At 35.9% G+C, this 17,526-nt stretch overlaps 2 protein-coding genes and 1 long non-coding RNA gene across 4 annotated transcripts; 1 reads left to right on the forward strand and 2 right to left on the reverse strand.

Annotated features, from left to right (window-relative positions):
- Positions 1–3,852: 3,852 nt before the first annotated feature.
- Positions 3,853–5,946, reverse strand: LOC107605941 (polypyrimidine tract-binding-like protein). The gene is made up of 3 exons (XM_016307895.3): positions 5,523–5,946; positions 5,023–5,274; positions 3,853–4,269 (listed from the first exon to the last, which is right to left on the reverse strand). The coding sequence occupies exons 1-3, from the start codon at positions 5,877–5,879 to the stop codon at positions 3,979–3,981; spliced, it is 900 nt and encodes a 299-aa protein (XP_016163381.1). The 5' UTR covers positions 5,880–5,946; the 3' UTR covers positions 3,853–3,978.
- A 1,689-nt stretch (positions 5,947–7,635) lies between these two features.
- Positions 7,636–8,579, forward strand: LOC148554166 (protein FAR-RED IMPAIRED RESPONSE 1-like). The gene is made up of 3 exons (XM_088495018.1): positions 7,636–8,108; positions 8,196–8,316; positions 8,439–8,579. Exons 1-3 carry the CDS (start codon positions 7,636–7,638, stop codon positions 8,577–8,579), a joined length of 735 nt encoding a protein of 244 aa, XP_088351144.1.
- A 6,267-nt stretch (positions 8,580–14,846) lies between these two features.
- Positions 14,847–17,224, reverse strand: LOC148554167 (uncharacterized). 2 transcript variants are annotated; one of them, XR_015892271.1, is made up of 4 exons: positions 17,017–17,224; positions 16,876–16,925; positions 16,654–16,782; positions 14,847–15,171 (listed from the first exon to the last, which is right to left on the reverse strand). It is a non-coding gene; the product is annotated as an uncharacterized LOC148554167 (long non-coding RNA). The 2 variants fall into 2 exon arrangements; XR_015892270.1 differs by having other exon boundaries at positions 16,871–16,925.
- Between the last annotated feature and the right edge of the window lie 302 nt (positions 17,225–17,526).

Consider the following 17,526-nt stretch of genomic DNA (forward strand, 5'->3'; position numbering starts at 1 on the left):
CTTTGATAGTCATACTATCTTATTTTGGGCACCATACATCTTTTCAATATGTTCAATAATAAATAGTAGGTTGTCTTTGAAATTAGAATTCATGGTTGTCAAAATAACCCATATTATAGTAAAATAATATTTTAGATACTTCACACTATTCCATCACTAATTTTATTGGACAATATTATTTCAATAGAATTATCATGTCCATGATAACCCTTTCATACATAAGAACAATTCTCAATGTATAGCCAATTTATTACTTTCAAGTATGCCATATGAAAGATGGACATATTTAAAAATTTAAAATATGAAAGTAAATAAGAAATCTATATTTATGACAAAATTATTTAGAATCGTGAATGAGTACTTTGGTTGTCAAGTTGTTACTCATACCTATTCCAAATAAATATGATTAAATTGTATTACATACAATTATAATCCTAAATAATTATCTGGTTGTCAATCAATTATTTAACTGAATTATATTTTATACCCCTAGGTTGTCTAAGTTCAAGTATAAAATTAATTCTTCTTATACATCATCATATGCATAAATAAATTCTATCTTTGAGTACAAGTTTCCTGGTTGTCAGGTTGCTCCTTGTAAACAAGAGATAAATTTATTTTTGACAATATCCTAACTTTTAGGACTTATCTCTATTATTAGAGAATTTCTACCAGTATTATTGGATTAAATTTTTATACTCCCAGGTTGTCTAGGAAAAAATATAAAATTTAATCCTTAATACATCAAATGTATATACTGATTATTATCTTGAAATAAAACTCCTGGTTGTCAGGCCGCTCTTTATAATCAAGAATATTAGAAAACTAATTTCTAAAATTATAGTGTTCAAAACACATCAATCAAATCAAAATTTGATTTTTCATGTACTAACATTTAGCCTTAAAAAATTATCAAATCAAAATTGACCTTTATATATACACTTATATATATAAGAAATAAATAAAATATATTTTGCATCTTATTCCTTTTATTGTGATCAAAATCACAATAAAATTTAATATATAAATAAAATCAAACAAAATATTTGATTATAAATATAACTTTTATATTAAAAGAATGATAATTTAATCACAATTAAATAATCAAACTTCAAATAAATTAACTATTAATTTATTAAAAAATCATCTCAATGAAAATAACTACATCACATGTTTAAAATTTTTTTTTAAAATTAGTCCTATTAATTCACAAATTTTAAGAAAATAGGAATAAAATTTAAACACAAAAAGCCAAAGCTCTGATACCACTGTAGGATTACTATGTGTTCATAACACACGCAGCGGAAGAAAATAAAGTAATCCTAAAGATCTATTTTGTGCTTAAATTTTATTCCAATAATTTAATATATAGATCAGATCTAAATACCTTTAGACGCTTTAGTAAAAATCACTTTCTCCTTCGATGGTACGAAAGCGCTATGCGTATCCACACCGAGACCAACATTTGCTGTCAACTCCTTGACCAATGGACATCTGATCTAAATTGAGAAACCTCTTGCAACTCTTTGCACGCCATTAAATTCTTCTCCAAGAATCAGACTCACATACATTTATGTGTGTAGAGGTAAAGGAATAAAACCCTTGTGTTTTATTCTCGTCTCTTTTTTATTCCTCTACTCTTGGCATACATATATATAGTATGAGATTTGTTACTGATTTTAAATTTTGATTCTCAATTCAAATTTAAATCATATCTTGTTATTTTAAACTTGAATATTTCAAATTTATGAATCATATCATAACTTAATTTGAAACAGAATCAGTTAGGATCTCATCCAAATTTAGAATTCAAGTTTAGAAATAGAATAACTAATTATTCTCAAATCTCATATAATATTCTCAATTATCATACTATTATTATATTCTTGGTGCTAGCAAAAAATATAATAATATTCCATTTGAATTAATATAATTATTTATTTGATCAAATCAAATTAATAATTAAATAATTCTACAGCAAAGATTAGAACGCTCGTTAGTGTGTGACCCCATAGGTTCAATACTAAGCGGGTAGTAAATTAGTCATACTAAATTTACTAATCAAGGTTGGCGTCTAGCAACACTCCTCAACGACCCGATAGTACGAAGTAACATATTTTTACTAAGAACCTTAGAAGAACAAAGTATAATTCCTTCCATCTTTCCAGCTCTTGGTTAACCTTTAGAGTATGGTTTAATTGTCAAACTCTAACTTGTTACCATTATTATAATGAACTGTGAATGACCTAAGAAACTCATTTCTTCATTCATTCAATCCCCTTGTCCAAGGTTTTATTCATTTCAGTCATTATAATCATAGAGCTCAAACTCTTTACCGAGAGTTGACGGATTCCTTATTGACTAATCATTAATTCTACAAGTATTTAAATCATACCCAATATCTATTCAACTAGCACCCTAGGGTATTAGGTGTCCGGAATCAAAGTATAATAAATACATTGTTAATTACTATGACAGTCGCAGGTCAAAGGAAACTCTATTACTGTGTTCATCTTGAGAATATCCTATTGACAAATATACGGTAATTATAACCATTAGGAATTCTTAAAATGAGTCAGTTCAATGGTCATATCTCTATATGCACCATATATATATATAATTTAATAAATGAGATCTATTAATCTTCATCCAATGAAGATCATTATATATATATTGATCTTTCCGAATTATTAATGTCCTTTTTAATAATCCTATGACCAAGAACAATTTAGATTAAATTATAAAAAATTTATCTCTCAATATTGTGATCACTATCACAATGATAAATCTCTAAATTTAATCAAGGACGTTATTATATTAACATTTTAATATAATAATAATAATAAATTATTTGACACGTGATTGATTGGATTATGGTCATACTACTTATTCCCAACAAAAACAAATCAATGTTTCCATCATCCAGAAATAACAAAAGTTGTAAAAAAAAAAAAAAATAGCACCAGGTTTATGTAGTTATTTCTCAACTCAAGCATTTTTCGTATTCCTCTCTAGCTCTTGTATTCTGCTTTCTATCTTAATCTCAAGGCAGGGAAAAGCTGATTCACTGGTCTTTGCTGAGTTTTTACTCAAATGGCAACTACATAATGCCCTTCAAATTCTGTTTTCTTCGCTTGCAATTGTATCTAACTGAATAACTTGAAGTGCAAAATATTTGCATGCTTGAATTGAGTAATCACTGTATGCTAAGAGCAACTTTTATTCGTCAACAAATACAGTAGCCAGCTATTTCACATACGTATGTACAGATGGTGAATACAAATGCTTTTATCTTCCTCTAGGAGTATGGAAAACCAATTTATGCTATAAGCATTGGTCATTATGGATCATAAAACTTCCTAATGGATACCATTACATTCATAGATTATGACATTTTTTTGGTACAAGATTATTACAAGATTATAACCCAAAATTGCCTTTTTGTAATTGAGACAAGACATAAATATTACCAGCAAAGAAAGAAAATTCGTGTACTAGGACATGCTATCAGGTACATATTTCCAATTTAGAACACTATATATCCGTATTTTTATCTTATCCGATCCTAACTACTGTACGCAGACCAAAAGTCCATCAGTTTTAATTAATATCCAATATCCGTTACAATATAACCTCAAGAAGAGAAATGATTGAGGACTATCAGATGATAGAAGACCATTAGAATTTATAGTTTTTGGCCATCTCTTTACCATCAACTCAATTTCTTATATATATTTTCTTACTCTAGTAATCTAACAACGTACTTTATCCCATATTTTTAAACATTGATGGCCAAAAACAATAAATTATGATGGCCGTGTAGCATTTCTTCGCCTCAAGAAACCTACGCAGAATTTGATGTAAGAGGCGGCTAGCTCCCCAAGGAGGAAAAACAGAGAGGAGCACAAAAGAGAAGGGGATGAACTCATGATTATAATTAAGCATTAAGAAATTAAATAAGCATCATCAATATAATAATCATGATCTAGTTTGACCGAGAAGGACATCCTTATAAGGAGTAGGAAGAGGCTTTGAAACTTTGGTTTCTTCAGGTGGTGGATTATGTCTTATTCTTATTTGATGATGTTCTGAAAGCAGGGGAACATGTCCTTCTCTCGCCCTTATTAGTTGCTCTTGTGCTCCACCTCGCAGCTTCTCCAGCCTCATACCATTCATTTGTTGCATCTTGAACACTTTCACCACATTTATCAATCCACCAATGAAGAAAAATATGGTACCCGAGATTCCTAACCAGATCCAATCCCTACCCTGCCACAGTATCAACATTAATAATTGACTCGGATTAGTTAGTACATGATTCATTTTCCAATTTAGCAGTTCATTCCTATCAAATTAGATAAGATGATCTACCAGTTCAACATTATGCCAAAATCTTTCTCATCAAGTAGCTAGATACTTAGATAGGTTTCCTTGTCGCATGTGTATGCATGGAAGTGTGATTTGTAGTATAATAATCTAATAACAAATATATTTTCCTTTTAAATTCATTGTGCTATTAGGACATTAACTAGAAAGCATATCACTAAAACAGAAAAAGTATTTGACCTATTAAGTTATATTTCAATTTTAGACCTACACTTAATTGTAAATGTCATTCAACTAAGATCGGTTTAAGTATCAAAAGTCATAACTACACAACAAATTCTCCTAAAACGAGAGTTTTCATAAGATAGATATACACTCATACCAATTGTCAATCATATTATATATAAATCATAATATTCCTATAATAGTAACATACTGTATCTAAAACATGAGAGTAAATTAAAAGCTTCTTTCAAAACTAATATTGCAATTAAACAAAGCTATGGCGTATTGATTGCTGAATACTTAATCAATTATGCTAGGCGTCCACTAAAATTAGCTACTACTAGTGTAAAATACACGTTAAGAATAAATTAAACTACACATATATCAATACAAAAATACCCCGTGACTGATTTTAGTGTACAAATAGCATTTTTGATACTTAATTAGTCACTACTTGAAGGCTATACTTACAAGTAAGCCGAGGCCATGGTGGATCACTCTAGATTGCTCAATATAATTGAGGCAGGAACTAATCATGAACAACATACTCCCCATCAAGAAGGGGATATACACACATTGCTGCAAGATTTGAACATGACCATCTGCTCTCTCGTAGATTTGACATGAATTGTGAATCGATCCCACCACCCATAGTACAGGACCAGCAACCAACATGTTCAGAGCATGCTTTTCCAATTTGAAGTAACCATGTCCTTTCTCTTCCTGCATTTCCCTCCACAGATTACAAATATTAAAGGAAAAAAAAAACACTTGCTACACAATCAGAGCTGATTTGAATTTATTTTATATACGTAGCATTATTGTAACCTAAAATTACCTTATTTAACTACTTAAAGTCTGATTTTATAGATGTTACATTTATAATTACAAATTTATTATATCTAATGTTACCTAGCTATTCGAACTACAATTAAGAAATGTAAATTAAGATAATTTGAGTGCAATAGTACCTGAAGAAAAATGAAGAAAACGGCAAGAAAAGTAAGAAGCGTTCCGAGCATGTTGAAGAGGGGGACAGCGAATTCGACGAAGGCGAGCTGAGGATCAAAAGCCATCAACTGAAAGCGGAAATCAATGGGAACAAGATGCGCCATAAGGTCATGAAAGTTTACGATTAACATGAGGCCCAATGCAATGAGGAAAACCACGAGCCCCGAAGAAGCCTCGGAAGAAAACTGAGATGCGAAACCACAACTCAGGACCACGGTGGAAAACAGGTAAAGCCCCGCGTTGATGTACTCGTAACGGTTTCTGGTGAGGCCCGGCCCGTACGTACGGAAGTCCCTCGCCGATGCTAGCTTCACCATTATTTTCTGTTATTAATTTCAGATCTCGAGAGTGAGTTAGTTATTTGTTTTTGTGATTTGTTTTTGTGAGGCATGCATGGCGTGATGGTGGTGAGATATGGGATTTTTGTGATACGTGGCGACGTGCATGGAGTGGGAATTGGAGAGTGACACGTGGAACTGTGTGGAGAATAGGGTGCCGCACGAGGCAGCTGGATGGAGAAGGATGATGAGCTTTGTCAACTGCTTCTTTGTTGCACCATTTTTGTGGGAAATAGTAGTGTCAGTGGTGTATGTGTGCATAGTTTACTAATGCCACCATCGCTGTCACACTCGTTAATTCAATGACAAATGTATGTCATGTCGTGTGTTAAGACTTAACCTCGAGAATACTCGCCTCAATACCTCACAAGTTTAGTTTTTTTATTTGTGAGACATAAATAAAAGGAAAAGTATATGAACCAACAAAAGTTAAGAATAAAACTAACTTAATTAATTATAATTATTTTAATTAATTTTATTATTTATAATTTAAATATTTGTTATTAATGGTTTTTAATGCCAAAATCAGATTTGAAGGGATATGTTGAGAATCTCTTGACAGAAATTATGGTGAAAGCCCACAACCCTTTTGAGTTTTCATTCTCTCTCCCTCTCTACGGTTGTGGTGCATCTGAACTCTCATCCAAACAGCAAAGACATTAACCACCTCCATCCAAGGCATACTCATGGTGCTCCCTTAATGATAATCCTCGGTCCTTAATGCCATTAGCGGTGCTGCGGTTGATCGTAGTGCAAGTTTAGGGTTTAGGTGCAATAATTTACTCTTCTTCTCATCAATTGCCTCCATCCTCTCCATCGAATCATTCAACATGTGGCTCCTTCGTCGCTTCTCCTCGGTGTGTGCCGCCATTGATAATGACGTTCGTGAGCGTGGTTCTCCCGCAAAGACCATCACAAGTAGCATTTTCCGCACAAAGAAGCTGTCGTCGCGGTTCAAAGCTTTCGAAAAAGAGTAACGTCTATGGAGTTCTCAACCCCGGAAGGCGGATCGAATAGCACATTGATCAATTCAAACGAAGGGAATGAAAAATTGAGTGTAGGTGAAGTTGTTATTCAAGAGGAGTCTAAGGTATGTTGGATAGGCTGGTCCTGCATTGTATGAAATTTAATGACAATGTGTTATGTGAATGTTTCTTATTCATGCTAATTAGATATTTTTTACGATAAAGTATGCTTGATTCCCATATATGTTTGCACTATTTTTTTATGTTTTTTTATTGGAGTGATTCATTATATAGCAAAGATCTTAAGTTGATAAAAAAAAAATTTCCGGTGACTTTAATTGAAGGTCGACGAAATTACCGATGACATTGTGATGAGAAAGGATGAGTTGGACTTGAGACACAAGGTTTGAATTATTCCTTATTGTTTGTCATCGCATTATAGTTTTTGTGTTAATGCTAGTTTTAATTCGTATTTGGTTTTGTGAATTGACATTACAGTTGCCGGATCATAGTGGGATCAGTGAAGAGGAAATCTCATTCTTAGGAATGTGTTTTGATTCGTTGCCTCTGGCGCAGAAATTTTATGCAAATTATGCAAAGAAAGTTGGGTTTGTAACTAAAACCAGGAACACGAATTTGACAAGACGCAGGAGGAATCAAAGATACCCATTAATTAGTCTATTCACTGCACGCAAGAAGGTTACCGGGAGTCTCGGGTGAAGGCAGCAACTCGGGAAAACAGAATTACAGCTATGAGATGCAGAGTAAGGATGTATGTCATGCTGGACAGGGAGAAGGAAAGTTGGATTGCGGCTAGATTAGAATTGAGGCATTCCCACCCTTGTTCGGCTGAGAAAGCGGTCCACTATCTTGAGTACAGGGAGTTGACAATGCATGCTAAGTGCGTCATTACGGATAACGACGAGGCTGGCATAAGACCCAACAAGACATATCTATCACTGGCAAACGAGGTTGGCGGGTCTTCAAACCTGAGTTTTTTAGAAAAGGATGTCAGAAATTACATCACAAGAATACTCCGATGTGCTGATGACAATGCGGACTTTAAGGAGATGATGAATTATTTTGTTCGAATGAAAGAGATCAATCCCAACTTCTTTTATGCAATAGATGTTGACGATGCTAATAAGTTCAGGAGCGCACTCTGGGTAGATGCAAGGTGCAGGGCTTCGTATGAATATTACAGAGATGTGGTGTCGTTCGACACCACTTACAGAAGAAACAGGTCTGTTTTTACTTATGGGTGAATCGCAAAAGCAGTTATTTCTTAATTTGTTTTTGTGTCTGTCATTTGTTGTTGGTATTTTCACAGGCATGGTCTACCGGTTGCATCCTTTGTTAGTGTAAACCACCATGAGAAGTCTACTCTTCCCGGTTGTGCTTTACTTGGGAGCGAGGAGATCCCTAGTTTTGAGTGGGAGTTCACGCAATGCGTGAGATGCGTCGGGACTGCACCAAGGGGATCATCACTGACCAATGTAAGGCCATAGTCGGTGCTATTAGGAAGGTCCTACCAGATACTGTTCACCGATGGTATATCTGGCACATAATGAAGAAGGCACAATTCAAGCTTGGAGGTTATGTTAGGTACGAAGAATTGAATGCTAAGATGAATCACATTGTGTATAATTCTCCTTCTGCTGACTCTTTTGAAGTTGATTGGGCTGAATTCATCAAAAAATTCGACCTAGGCTAGAATAGATGGTTAACAGGTCCGTTATCGTTAACTTAACTCCCGTATATTGGTTGCATATTGCCTATTTATTCATTGTTGGTAATTTCGCCGGTTTGAATGGGTTGTTGTGGTTTTTTAGGAGTGTAGTCGATGTTTCTTATTTACCTAGTCAGTGGATGTTCCTTTCAATACACAAACAGATAATTTTTCTCTTAGGAAACTGGATGTTCTTTTATTTGTTTTCTTAGTTCTTTGAAAGCGGTCTTCATGTTGTGTCTAACCGACACTCTTATGCTCTGTTTTTTTATGTAGACCTTTATGCCAATCGACGGAAGTGGGTTCCAATATTTTTCAAGAGTGAATCTTGGGCCGGTATAAGGAGTACACAACGGAGTGAAAGTATGCATGCATTTTACGGGGGGTTTCTGCATTGCAAGAGTGGGTTGGTTCAGTTTGTCCATGAATACGACAATGTACTTGGAAACAAGGAGTAGAAGGAGCTGGAAAATGATGCTGTGGACTCGAAAGGCGTCATCCCATGTATAGGGAGCACAGGCATCGAGAGAAAATTTCAGCGGGAATACACCAGTAATATGTTCAGGGATGTTCAGTTGGAGGTAAGGAAAAAAATCGATTGCGTGGTTCGGTCAACTGAACCACAGGGTGATTTAATTTTTATTAAAGTGGATGAGCATAAGATAATTTGTGAAAAGACTGTTTACCGTACTTTCACAGTAGATTTTGACCCATTGAGTCAAGAGGTTCGGTGCGACTGCAACAAGTTTGAATCCATTGGTATATTGTGTTGCCACACCCTTGCTGTTTTTCATACTACAGAGTTCACAGAGTACCGAGCTGCTATGTTCTTCCTCAATGGAGTAAGAACATCATGCGCAAGCACACCTACATTAAGAGTAGTCATGATGTGGCTCAGACCGATGAAAGCCACAACCTGTTCATGCGTTTCTGTTCAGAGTTTTATAACGTTGCTCAGGAGTTCGTTACTTGTGATGAGGAAGCATCCATCTTGCGATCTGCCCTTTGGGATGCAAAGTCCAAGCTGACTGATTACCGTGCCAGCATGCGTTCGACTACTGTTGCTGCGACTCAGAATATCATGCCCACACAGAGCACAGGCGGTGTTGTTGTACATGACATACAGGGACCTTCAAGAGTTAAAACTAAAGGACGGCCGAAGAGTAAGAGACTTGGAGCAGAGTTGGACAAATCAATTAAGAAATCGACGCAAAAAAGGAAGAGAAAATCGCATCCGGTATGTGATAGACGTGAGGTCTAGTTCAATTTTTTTTGGGATGGTGTTGTTGATTCATATATGTTGTTTTTGTTTTTCTATTGTGTATTTTGTAGGATGTTGTTGACCTTTAAACAGATAATGATTATGATGGTTCTGTAGAGAAAGGGTTTGAGGCTTCTACTACTTACAATGTATCGAATGGTGGTGGATTCATGTCCCTGTTGAACTCTTTTGAGAATATATAGTTATCCTTTTGTTTGATTGTTCATTTTTTTCTGTGGTTAGTTTCTCATACTTAGCTAGATTTCGTGGTTCTTTTAACACAAATTAATAACCTCTAACGATTGTTGCTTTGTAACTTGCATTGGTTCTGTTATGACGCATTCAATAAAAGATGTAAAAAGATAACTGTGGTTATCTTTTATCTAATTATTAATTATTTTAGGTTGTGACACTGTCATAGTTTTAAGATCACGGAGTGTTACTTTTTTGTTGTAAAAAACAAATGGATTACATCCGCCATGAAACCTGCTGAAGAATATCTAAGAAAACAAAAGCCATTCACTTCTCAATGAAGTACATGCATTTGCAAATGAGTAACACTTGAAACTCGAAAAACATATCCAGAATCATCCAAGTCGCAATGAAAAGAAACATCATAATGCCTATCAGAAGCACCATCTACTTAAAAACTTGGATAAAGTCACCGATGCCAACACAAAGGAACTTGCTGAGTATACTGATTACGACAGAAGGCCATGCATTGCTTAAAGTACCAGCAACTTAACAATTACAACAATAAAAAACAAGGATAAAAAAATAAATAAACTTCCGTTTAGTTAACATCAAGCCGCTTAATGGAACGAAGTGCCACCCAAATATAATCATAAACAAATTGGGTATATACACCAAGCAGAGTAGACTGAATAGCATAATAAGACAATGCATTGCTTAATGAACTAGAGACATCCACAACTTGACAACTAATTACTTGACCATCGTAAATTCCTAACACATGAAACCTGTTGAGGAATATCTAAAAAAAGAAAAGACATTCACTTCTCAATTAAGTACACGCATCCGCAAATGCATTGAACGTGATAACTCAGAAAACATATGCAGAACCATCCAATTTACAATGAAAAGAAACATCCTATTGTCTATCAGAAGCACCATCCACTTAAAAGTTTGGATAAAGTCACCAGCAACTTCACAGTTTCATTAAAAGAAAATCATATACCTGCAGTGAAACAGAATTTTTCAGGCTCACACGAAACTACTGCAAGGCAAAAAATGCCATATAAACGTCCACAACTCTAACACAAGGAATCTATAGAAACAGTATGGCAACTGTACGTTTACATGATTTTTACCTAGGCATCTGTCTTCTTTAGTTGTCTCCCCCCTTGCTTGGCTTTCTCTTGGGTAACCTCGCACGTTGTAGCATGGTCTTCGTGCTGAGTGCTGTGAAGGGGCTCAGTGCTGTGAAGGGTGATCTCACCGCCTTAGTCTTGTGTCTCGGTTGGTTGCGACGTATAGGATGGTCGTCCAATGCCTCTAGAGCCTCTCCAATAAGTAAATTATGAGGATCCATCACTATGTCTAGTATAATTTCCTTCCGAAACTCCTGCAGAATGTCCTGAATTGCATAACTGTGTGTGAGCGGTTTGGAAGTGAGAAAGTAATTAGTCAGAAAGAGGTGCAAGTTAAATGTAATAGAATTTTTAAAATCACCTTGGTCCAAATTTACAAAGGTTTATCTAGACTCCAGTACTGCATGAACTTGATCACGTATACACCACATCACAGCTACATGTATAGATAGAAATATTATTTTTAACCACGAGACTAAGTATGTAAATCAAGTGAAGTGCTAGTAAGATTATTGATAGGTGGCAGTTCAACTGACCGATTAGGTTGTTTTGGGACGCTGGCATAGAAACGAGTTAGGCTGTTTTCCATGAGCTCATATGAGGGAATCGACACTTTAGCTACGTCTCAATAATTCTCCCCTAGAAAGCAACTACACTTTAGCAATGCTACATTGTTAACAACTAAGGATGTTGTTGCACTAATTGAGTGGTATATGCTTACCGCATAAGCATCTATTTTTTACCGTTCATCATTATGCACTCCAGAATGCATTCTATCCAGTATCCACAACCTTTTTTGAGGAACCTCAAAGGCATACAGCCACCAATGATGATTAATACAAACGGAAAAAACTACTGCATTGTAAACAAACGTATCAAAACAGTAACATGCAAGCATTAGTTCGTTCAATGGCAACAAACACCTAGAATACAAGGCAAAAACCATATAGTTTTTTGTATAATTAGAAAATGCATTGCTTAATGAACCAGAGACATCCACAATTTCATCACTAAAAAAATGCAGCCACAAAATTCTTAACACATGAAACCTGTTGAGGAATATCTAAGAAAATAAAAGTCAATCACTACTCAATTAAGTACACGCAATCGCAAATGCTTAAGACATGAAAACTCAGAAACATATCAAGAACCATCCAATTGGTAATGAGAAGAAACATCATAATGCCTATCAGAAGCAACATCCACGTAAAAACCACTGCGTTGTAAACAAACATATCAAAACAGTAACATGCAAGCATTAGTTCGTTCAATGGCAACAAACACCTAGAATAAGAGGCAAGAACCACACAGTTTTTGTCATCTAATGCATTGACTCACCCATTTTCTCCTCGGAGCTTCTACCTTGTCAAAATATCTCGAATCGGCACCGAAGTGAGGACCCAGCCCCACATAACTCAAGGTAGGAATCTCCCTGAAAGAATCCAAGTTCCTCTTTTGCAACACTGTTTCCTATTAAAACAACCATATTTAGTTTTAGGACACAAATCTTAAACACTAAAAATCCACAAAATCAATCATACCAAAATTCCTGGAGGAATACAGTAGAAGTCATCATTAAACCGTGATGATTCCGAGTCATTAAAACTGAAACACATCCACTGAACGATCTGCACGTTCAATTTTAATTTGTTAGGGTCATCTTTATGAGAGATTATATTTATTAAGAACTCCATTCATTCTAGCAAAGTGTTATTATGTTCTACTTATGTTGCTGTTGATCCAACGACGGGGTTGCAGTGTGCACAGGTCCTCTTGGAGCAGTACTAGATGTAGCCTTTCTTCATACGACGCCACGGCCTTCTCTTTCCCCAACAATGCATTGACCGCCCATTGTCGCACTCGATCTTCAGCATTCTCGTCGAGCTTTCGCCTCTTTAGCAACGGATTCACCTTTATAGGAGTACACTGGGTAGGATTCTTTTCCATCCGAGTCATTCCGGGTGACATCCAGTGGCTCGGTTGACGGGGTATCTTGCAAGATGGAGTAGTTGGCATCACGGTCTGCAGTGACTCTATGTACTGAAGTTGCTCAAGATATTCCCATATTCTTTTGCTCTCCGGGTCTCGCATCGACAAGAAATCAGGATTACTGCGTCAAAATCAACCAATGTTAGAGAAAAGAAAATTTTTGTTTGCATACATTTCCTAATTTCCTAACGAGTAAAATAGAACCAAAAAAAGAGTTTTGCATAGGAAACTTGCTTGTCGAATTCCCATTCTTGATGTTGCACTAGTGCTATCAAGTGTGCCTGCATCGGGAACTCTGGAGTCAGTTGTTTCATGGGGTGTGTTTTCCTGATTGAAGTTGCCGTCAGGAGTCTCCGAACTTGTTTTCTGTTGGTCAACTCCCTGGTGAAACAATCGGCACCCCCTCTTAGCAAGAGGCTCATTGTCTTCGCTATCATCTGGGCTCATTGGGAGATCTTTTTCCTCAGATGTTTTGGGTTGGACCTACGTGGTCAGTCGTTTTTAACCCCCTCCTTTTTCTTTGTTGCTGACCTGCTTATCTGTTTCATGCACATTGCCTATGTTACTTAAAGAAACATCCAATTACATTGAAATCAACTGTCTAAAATTACTTATGCTAATCCAGAATTTAATCCATACACTACCATACACGTATACTCACCTTCGGACTAGTTTTTTATCTCTCCGCATGTCGTGAGCATGTTCTAGTTGGAGGTGGATTTGTTGTGCTTCCAGTTGATCATCTTTCCATTGCTTCCTGCTTGCTCTTTATACCGACGGAGCTTCCCTGTTTGTAGAAATAGCGTGAATCAAATAAACAATAATGAAGTCAATTTATTAACACGCTAAGTTGTAAATACGTGCTTACCCTTGCGCAACCGAAGCTTTTCATCCATGATTTTGTTGTGTGTTTTTTTGCTGTTTTTCTCCTTTCAGATTGAGGTGATCAGCCTTCTACGTCTTCACTTTTACCCTTTCTAGTCAAGAGGCACACCTGATTTAAGAAATGAAAAGAATCATGGATCAAAATCAAATGCTCAAGTATCACTATCACAAAAACCAGAAACTCAAAAAAAAAACCTTAAAAAACGGAGTCATTCCCAACTACCTGACACAATTGAGATCAAAAAACATATTTAAAAACATCCATTTAGCAAAGAAAAGAAACATCATGATGCCTCTCAGAAGCACCATCCACTGACATATTGGCATAAAGTAACCAATTTCTAGAAAGAAATGAGTACCTCAGAAATAATATATTGCACCTTATTTTCTAGACTTTCCGAGGTCCACACAACAAGCCATGGCTCTTGCTCATGACAGTTGTCAAGCTGACCGTATTGCAACCACTAAAAATATAGTACCTGGACAGAAGAAGGGGACAAGTTATGCTCTACAAAAAAAATGACATGCTCAATTTACTAATACTCATTGAATGCGTCCTACCAGCATGACGAGCATGCAGCCCTCACAAGTTTTGTTTGTAACACCCTACCACACAAAGCTTTACGCTTAAGTCGTAAAACAGAGGTGATGTGGTATTACGACCTCTAAAATAAAATAAGTACATATAATAGCAGAAGAGTTATAATATGCTAGGAGCCTTGAAGGATAGGGAAAATAAAAATCGCGAGATAAAAGCGCAACGCTCAAGGAACGAGTTAACTTGCATGCTAAGAAAACTGTAACTGTCAAACATAAGATAACAGAAGTAGGAATAGAGTGCCAAAGATACAAAATATCAAGCTCCTAACTCAGCCTGCGAAGTCAAGACTGGCCGGAGAATATTTACACATATATATACCTACATATCCAAAACCCAAAAGTACATATACACAATCCTGCCTCTCCATAAACCTCTAAGAGGATCAAAAAGAATAAGTCATGCGGAGAGAAAACTAAGTACATATATATACATCATAGCATAACAAAATATCCCAGTAACCACTCCGCTTCAAGAGTCCAGACGCCTAACGAGATGCCTCTCGACCTGCATCTGAAAATTAACAACATAGTATGGAATGAGAACCGGAGGTTCTCAGTATGGTAAAGGTGCCACACACATAATATATAAGGTCCTGGGAATGCCAGAGGCAATCCTAGAACGCCGACACTCAGATTGTAGAGCTTAAAGTATTAAACAGAAGCCATAAAAGGTGGTTTCCTAGAAATATTTAATCCTAACTTAACTTAACCTTAAATCTAAGTCCCATACTGCCATTCCTCCATACCTCCAATTCCATCATGCATTTTCACAGACAAATAAACAGATAAAGGCAAACACAAGAAAGTTACAACTACTGCAGGTAACAAATACACATTTAGCATGGCAAATACAGATAGGCACACCCAATTAGAGCACAAGCAAGTAATTCAAGTAATATGCATATGATGCATGCCTGTCCTATGGCTGATGAGGCTCATCTGTCGGTTATCCAGCCAACCCGACAAGTCTGAATTGTCCTTAGACTGTCCCCCGACGTGCATCCCCAAGAGTCTATGCATAGATTTTTCTCAAATAATCAATATTGCTCAATGGGGGTAACATTCCCGGGAATTTATATAGTGCCCGGTCACACTTACGTCGTAGGGTCAACAGAGTATCGAGTTTTCAACCTGGTACACGTGGTGGCAAGCCACGGCACTTAATCCAGGGAATCTCGTATCTCAGATTATTCAAATTCATAAGCCATATAAATAATTCAATTATAATTCATCAACATCCACATCATTCCCAATTGCATCTCATTCATCATCATACATTAAACATATTCAATCCTTATCCTTCATTATATCACCTCCCATTCCATCCATCAATAGTTTCAATTCAAAACATAATTCATTCTTTTCTAAGAATCAAACTTCAAACTTAAAACATACTCACTATCTTAATAACTCAAAATCAAACCATATAACCTTTAAATCTAAATCTCTTTTAAATAATCATCTAAATAAAATCTCTAATTTTTTATAAAATTTCGGCAGCATCTCCTCTAAAACTCGGACTTTGCCACCCTTTTCGGGTCCAAACCTGCTTTCTTTTCAATTCAACATACCCTTCCTCATCATCATAACAATCACCACAATAAATCTACTTCAAATCAACAATTAAACTCATACAATATTCAAATCCAACAACCAAAATTCAACTAAGGATCATAGTTCACAAATCCTAGGCTTTTAACACAAAATACCTCATTATCACAACAACCTCCACAATAGTTATACCTCAAATCAATAATTCACCAAATCATTAGTTAATCAACAATAACATTCAACCATAATTCTCTCCAAATTAACATAACAACATTCACCATCCAAAATTAAAAACTAATTATCCAATAAACTTCAACCAAATATATTCATCGATAAATTACTAAACATTAAACATACACCTGCATTCCAACTTATCCAATGGTCATCTAGCCTAAGTTTTCACAGAACATTATATATTAAATGCAAGAAACCTAAACCATACCTTAGCCGATTTCCACGTAACGACCAAAGCTATTTATTCAAAACCAAAACAGCCCCTCAAAACTCAACTAATCCACTTCCTCCAAGTTCCAGTATTCACAATTTCAAGCTCCAATTATTTATTTTCAACCTAATACACATTCATAATACATATATACCCAATTTAATACTCAAAGCTCAAATTTAATGAAATTAAAATAGAATTATCATATCCTCACCTTACCCAAGCTTCACATAAGCAAGAGTGAACGTTTCTCTCAAGCTAATTGGATCCTAAAACATCAGAAATCAAAGAAATTCAATATTCCCACTTAAAATTCGAAAATTGGGGGAAGATGAAGCTGAGAGTGAAATAGCAAGTTACCTATGAAATTGTTCCGGTAGAAATGTAGAGCTCGACGCGGTGAACGCGTGGCCGCAAACGGTGCGGCGATCGGAGCTCGAACGGAGAAGTTACGGCGTACGGAAGTTAACGTGAGGGTTTACGGGAATGTCTCGTTCTTCTTTTCCCTCTGAAGCTTTCAGCTTCGTTCACGTTGAAATGAGGGGGACAAAGGCTTGGGTTCACTTAAAAGGGCTGGTCCGGTTGGACCGATAGCCCGGTTCGGGTCCGGTTCAACCGGTTCGATCCTTTCGGTCCATTCTTGGACCGTTTTCTTCAAAATTAGTGTCAAAATTCTCGTTTCGATGAGCTCTACCCTATTTTGATATAATATTTGCATTTCTAATCCTCCTTATTAAAAAATAATTTATTAACTAATTATCTACTAATTTAACCGGGGTTTACATTCTACCCACCTAATAAAGAATTTTGCCCTCAAAATTCAAATATAGTTACCTGAAAAGAGATGTGGATAGTCCTTTCGCATATCTG

Source organism: Arachis ipaensis, chromosome B7 (genome assembly GCF_059453495.1).
Source record: "Arachis ipaensis isolate K30076 ecotype BB chromosome B7, ASM5945349v1, whole genome shotgun sequence".
NCBI classification, from domain to species: Eukaryota; Viridiplantae; Streptophyta; class Magnoliopsida; order Fabales; family Fabaceae; genus Arachis; species Arachis ipaensis.

What these genes read in the sequence shown, in the direction of transcription:
- LOC107605941 (XM_016307895.3), bottom strand. Translation starts at nt 5,879, where the DNA reads ATGGTGAAGCTAGCATCGGCGAGGGACTTCCGTACGTACGGGCCGGGC. An exon ending in TTTTCTTCATTTTTCTTCAG is followed by an intron (nt 5,275 to 5,522) that starts GTACTATTGCAC and finishes AGGGAAATGCAG; the next exon opens with GAAGAGAAAGGACATGGTTA. An exon ending in ACCATGGCCTCGGCTTACTT is followed by an intron (nt 4,270 to 5,022) that starts GTAAGTATAGCC and finishes ATACTGTGGCAG; the next exon opens with GGTAGGGATTGGATCTGGTT.
- LOC148554166 (XM_088495018.1), top strand. Translation starts at nt 7,636, where the DNA reads ATGTATGTCATGCTGGACAGGGAGAAGGAAAGTTGGATTGCGGCTAGA. An exon ending in ACCACTTACAGAAGAAACAG is followed by an intron (nt 8,109 to 8,195) that starts GTCTGTTTTTAC and finishes GTATTTTCACAG; the next exon opens with GCATGGTCTACCGGTTGCAT. An exon ending in AGTGGGAGTTCACGCAATGC is followed by an intron (nt 8,317 to 8,438) that starts GTGAGATGCGTC and finishes CACATAATGAAG; the next exon opens with AAGGCACAATTCAAGCTTGG.